The sequence below is a fragment of the Pituophis catenifer genome, unplaced genomic scaffold, assembly GCF_029215685.1.
Source record: "Pituophis catenifer annectens isolate HBS135680 unplaced genomic scaffold, rPitCat1.0.hap2 SCAF_3, whole genome shotgun sequence".
NCBI lineage: Eukaryota > Metazoa > Chordata > Lepidosauria > Squamata > Colubridae > Pituophis > Pituophis catenifer.
In genome coordinates, this window is record NW_027256883.1 from 136,254,393 (window position 1) to 136,260,572 (window position 6,180).

The 6,180-nt window shown below is 36.5% G+C and overlaps 1 protein-coding gene across 4 annotated transcripts in view; it reads right to left on the reverse strand.

Moving 5' to 3' along the window:
* Positions 1-1,743: 1,743 nt before the first annotated feature.
* Positions 1,744-6,180, reverse strand: part of LMO4 (LIM domain only 4) — a 15,986-nt gene continuing 11,549 nt past the window's right edge. For all 4 annotated transcript variants that reach the window (XM_070941222.1, XM_070941227.1, XM_070941226.1 and 1 more), the window contains exon 5: positions 1,744-2,508. In XM_070941222.1, coding sequence (XP_070797323.1) covers positions 2,500-2,508 — 9 coding nt within the window. In that variant the 3' untranslated portion in view covers positions 1,744-2,499. The remainder of the gene's footprint in view (positions 2,509-6,180) is intronic.

Sequence of the window (6,180 nt, forward strand, 5' to 3'; positions counted from 1 at the left end):
ATTTTAACCACGTACTGAAATGAAATGTTATTTCATTACATTTCCTCACAAAAGACAAATTTCAGGACATTGGATAGCCACTGTTTCCCAACCATGGCAATTTCTAGGTATATGGACTTCAGCTCCCAGAATTCCACACAACCTAAAAACTGATTGGGAAATGCCAATTAAAGCCAATTCATTAGCCATTTCATTAATGCTATAAACCAGCAACTCCAATACCGTAGTTGAAGTATTATTTCTCATTTGGGGACTTTTATTTTATTTTATTTATTTATTTATTTTATTCGATTTCTATACCGCCCTACTCCCGAAGGACTCAGGGCGGTGCACAGCCAAACAATAAAACACATCCCTACAAAATTTAAAAGTAGAATAAAATCAAATTAAATAATTTTGGCTCCGACAAATTTAAAACCCCAAACTATTTAAAACCAATTTTAAAATTGAATGTATAAAATACTAAAAGATATTTAAAAATTAAAGATTTTTAATTAAGAGGGAGAAAATTAGGCCAGGCCCGCCTGGTGAAATAATAAGGTCTTTAAAGCGCGGCGGAAGGTGCGCAGATCCGGGATCCTCCGTATCTCTGGGGGGAGCTCGTTCCAGATAGTAGGTGCCCCGACAGAGAAGGCTCTCCCCCTGGGGGCCGCCAGTCGGCATTGTTTGGCCGACGGCACCCGGAGGAGCCCCTCTCTATGGGAGCGTACTGGCCGGTGGGAGGCTATTGGTGGTAGTAGGCGGTCCCCAGGCAGGTAGTAGGCAAGTACCCAGGTCCTAAGCCATGGAGCGCTTTAAAGGTGGTAACCAAAACCTTGAAGCGCACCCGGAAGACCACCGGGAGCCAGTGCAGCTCGCGCAAGAGAGATGTTACATGGGAACGCCATGTTGCTCCCATTATCACCCGCGCAGCCGCACTCTGCGCCAGTTGGAGCCTCCGGGTGCTCCTCAAGGGGAGCCCCATGTAGAGAGCGTTGCAATAGTCTTTGTCTGTAAGGGGAACATACAAGACTTTAATTACAAGCAGCTTTTGTACACTTGCCTTGAATTTCCTATACTGCTCTATGGTCTTGGATATATATGGATTACGTACAGTATATCACTGTATGCACCAAGTTGATTGTCAGGTTCACCGAGTATAAAAAAAAATAGATATGCATCTTGGAAAAGCAGTGAAAAAAGTTTGCACTCATGCAGCACTGAAACAGTACTCATAATTGGGGAGGAGAGGGCTATTTCAAAACAGAAAAATAAGTGAGGTGTCATTCTTTTCTCAGGATGTTTTGCTACAGAATGAGACATTTTAAACAGAATATTCATAACCAGGACACTTTTGAGTATCTTCGCATCTTAGAAACCACCCTAATTCCTAGATGTGCTTTTGAATTCACATAAAAATTATTAGAGTTAGCAAGTTAATAACGTTAGGATAGACCTACGTTTACTATCATTCATGAAAATTGAATGACTTAAGTGAAAGGAGCACAAAATTCTTTAGTTAAATCTACCTGCCATTAAACATTACTGTCATAGAAATAAATCCTTGATACATTAGACATCACTTCTGAATTTGGTATCACTGCTATCACTATCTCTTTGTATAGATTTCAATGCATTCCTTTTTTGCCATAGAGCTACTGGGAAGCAGGAAAAACCAGGTTTTAAAAATTAACTTATGACATACTTCATCCTTTGATAGAAATTTGCCCCATTGTACTATAGTCCAAAATCAATTACGGTTCCTTTCATTTTAAGTTTTTTATTATTTAAATACACCATACTAGAGCAAATGTCTCTGAAAATATCACAAATAAAAGATTTTTCTTCTTCATTCAGCGAATTAGGAGTAGATGAAAATTCTACAGTTGCTGCTATGAGCTTGATTTTTTTTTTCCTTTTTCTTTCTGTGTCATGGGAAGTAGCAACATTAGGACAAAACACACTTACATGCATACATACATTTGTATTTTACAGAGATACAATAAAAGTATTTGTGATAGATTATCACAAGAGCCCCATCTTTCCATTAGCTCAGGTTTGAGTTTTGAACATTTCCTACAACACGTAAATTATACAAAGAGCAAAGAGAATGCTGTTAAGGTAAAACACAGGGTACAAATTCTCACCAGTGCCCTGCTAATTGTTAATGAGGGTAGAAAGCAGACTTGAAAGCTTATCTGGATTAGCTTCATTAGTCATTTGTCCCCACCCTGCCCACCCAAAGTTGTTCTCTCCTCCGGTGGATCTTTTTTTTTTTTCCCTCCATTTTTCTCTACAGTCTCCCATTAGCCCAGATTCATGGAGTTCTTAATGTTCATTTTCAGTCATTTTAATACACCGATAAATGTGAGAAGGGCAATCAAGAGTAAAGAAGGTGCAATGGCATGGAGCTGGCACTGATGCTAGCTACAAAGGTGACTTGTCTACTGGAGACATGGGATCCATCTGTGATGAACAAAGTTTGAGATGAAGGCACGCATTCTGCAGTACTCTGATCTTTTAGCAGACCTGCAAGAAATAAAAAGGGGCATCTTAGCTAAAATGCTTGATTTGAGCTGAACGTGACTGCTTTCGTCTTCTTGCGATTCGCTTATTCTATTAAATTAGATTCCAACTGTGACTCGATTAAAGGTTTTCTGTAATACGCATCCAAGTCCCTAAAGAGTTCAAATGGAGAAACAGACCGCAAAAAAATATTTTCTGCAGTTTGACAGCAAGATATACTTTCACCAAAGGGGGAAAATGCTTCGAGTGAGAAATCCTACAGTCTCTTTTTATTTCTTTTACAAAAGATGCATTTCCTTTGGACTGGGATTAAATGACATGCCTTTCCTTTGAAGAACCAAGTAAAGTGATCTTCTAAATTAGGAAAAAAATTCTGTCAAAGCATATAAGATACCCTCCCCTAGGCAACGGTAGTTAGCATGCTGCATAGCACAAAAACTAAATATAGATATTTTGGAATATTTTCCTTCCATTTAAGATTCCTCATCTGCTACGTTAGTTAATGTTACATAAACTCTGTAATATACGAAGTCAAACATGTGCCTCCACTGTGATGTGTTAATGAATTGTGATAATTAAAAATGCCTAGCTCGACAGAAATCTAACTTCCACAGATAAAGTAGAAACGATCGACAGTTTTCAAATGCAATCTGTTTGCAATTATGAAAATGAAATAATATATTAGATTTTTATGGTTTTTAAATGACATTTTGAATTTCCTAAGAAGTTTTTTTTTATCCTTCCTTGAAGTTACTAAAAGCCTGAGGTCTATTAGTAACTGCAACCCCCCACTTTCAAGCTAATTAAACTGGTGGAAGCTTGGAGGTTTAATTCCCCAGAGTTGATACTCAGTGTGAGAAAGGTAATTTGTCTGTCCAGAACAAAGATTAGGGAACAGCCAGCAAGCATATTTAATAAATGAGCATCAAGTGTCCTCTACTATGGACACAGACAATACCAATTATGTAAGTACAAGGGAATTGTTGAATGATATGTAAACTAGAAGCTTCTCTGGAAGAGAAAGAATAGCAAAACGTAATCTAACTCATGCTTTATTTAAAACTATAGGAGCTGGATCAAAGGGAATGCTTTGGTCACTACCAATGAAAGGAAAACTTATACCCTGTAAAAAACAGGCTGCTGAGTTGGGAAAAAAGAAAAGAGATGGAGTCAAGTATAACACACAAAACTTGCCCTAGAGAAAGTGCCTCAGCTGCAAATGTGACCAAAAATCTACAGTGAGTGGCAAAATAATATTTTAAAAGTTAACTTTTTAAAAGATTATATATATATATATATATATATACACACATACATACATACATACATACACATATGTGTGTGTGTGTGTGTGTGTGTGTGTGTATGTATGTATTTTAATACTTAAAGTTATTAGTGACTCCTCCTTCATCAATATCCTTTGTATAACCACAAAGGAAACGTATTCTAAAAAGTTCTACTTTAAGCTGCGTGTTATTGCGTAAAACTCAGGCAACAAGCTAAGTGTGTAGTTTAAAATAATGGATCAGACCACAGGTGTAATTACTGCTCATTCTGTAATATAGATAACTGCAAGACTGGCAAATCTTAAATGCATGGCTTAAGTCAGTAACTGATTCAAGAAAATACTGTATGTTCAATAGAGATGAACATTTTTGCTTCATTTCTTAAGACAGAGAATTTTTGTTTGGAAATAGAAACATTGACTCAGTAGGCCAATATGAACTCCTGACCATGGTGTAGAAGTTATACTAACTAGGGACAGAATAAGCTGATTGGGCTAAATTCTATTACACTAATTTTAAAAATTGCTTGGCTGGCTTTAGGCGATTAACTTATTTAAAAAACATATTCTGCTCTACCCTTCGTTAAACATATCTGTGTTAATGATTGTTGGTATTTATTAAAGCAATATACTGAGTTAGGCAGTATTCACAGCACAGTAGAGAAGCAGTTAGATTCAGCTGTTCCATTTTAGATTACTAGAAGGCCCAATGAAGATTCCACTACAGAAGAATGAGGAAGGGAGACAGATACTAATCATATAAATAAAGTAAATCAGTCTAGGCTCCTCAAGCATTAGTTGATTGTGCCTACTGGGTAACTGACTACAACTGAAGCATCCAATTCTTCACTCTGCGTAATGTACAGAATATTGTCCCCAAAATATGCAGCACAGATAGGGGAAACAAACTACTTGCTTCCAAAACGTTACATCCTTGATGCGCCTCACCCGATGCTATGTGACAAAATTGTATTAATTAAATCATTTATTAGTCTGGACTAGGATTACCCACTAAGGATGATATGTTCCTGCCCCTATGCACTGCCTCCCACTCCCCCAATCTTTTAATGTACTACAGCAACATAGTTAATACCCTTCTTCTATTTAACTGTTCCGGATGGGAGATGGATTCAGCTTTGCAATGCTAGTACTGTACGGCAATTTCTGTCTTCTTATCATAACTACTGAAGCACATAAAACATAGGGAAAATGTATAAAGGAATGACCAAGCATGTTCAAATATGCTCACAGTAACCAGAAACAAATATAAAATACCTTGGTTACTTTTAAGAATAGAATTATTTACTAGCCAGACTATCTTGTATCCAGATTATAAACCACTTGGATACCCAAACAGTACAAAGAGAAACAGTAATCTTAAACCAGTTTATTCTGAAACAATCCCCATCAAACTCAAAGATTTGTTTCCAGATAATGTGTATAGGGATCCTTAACTGCATCTGGCCTATTTAAGAACAAGACATGCAAGGTAATTATAAAATAAATGACAATTATTAATTGTGGCAAGGTCCTACCTATTCAGGGAAGAGCTGATAATTTTTCTGAATTATTTACTCTCTAAAAACAGAGAGCATTTATATTCTCTTGGTTGCTGCAGAATTCACAAAGTGCCCCAGGAGATGGGTTTAAATTTTTATCTTCAAAATTCTTACTAACAGATAAATGTTATTTTTTTTTTTTGTTATCCTAGAATAGACATTAATGAAGTTCCTATTGTAAATCCATAAAAAATTACCAAGTGAAGTGTGCACTTTGTTTCAATGTAATAACTCAGTACTGTGCGATTGCCTGGGTTAATGATGAAAAAGTCAAATATACTATCAGAGTTGATGGAAAAATCCATCACCAATTTGAAATTAAAATTCATCTGTGGTCAATAAGATTTAATATCCATGCAAGAGGCGCTGTAAAGAGTAAATGAATCAATGTCATCAATACATAATCAGTATGAAATATGATGCGAATAAAATTATGTGCAAGACTTGTGCATTCGGAGTTTTCTGGACCAGCGAATGAACAGTCCCTTAACTGAAGGTTGACAGTAATTATTATAAATTAGGCTTTGCAGTTATCAAAATGCACTCACTTGCATAGCTATGGGACTTATTAGGGAGATTAAAATAGATCTAAAATCTGTCCAGTTCCAGAAAAGGTATAATAGAACTGTTGATCATCATTGTTTCTCATTCCACTTACTTGAGGAAAAACATGTTAAATTTCAGCACCAGATGTTGAGGAACACATAACCAACATGATCAAAAGGAGCTAAATGGAAGACCGTCTTCTCCCCCATCATTTGCCCAGGTCAAACTGGTAAACCAAACACAGGTCAACTAGATTTCAAATGCTACTGCACTGTTTTCATAGAC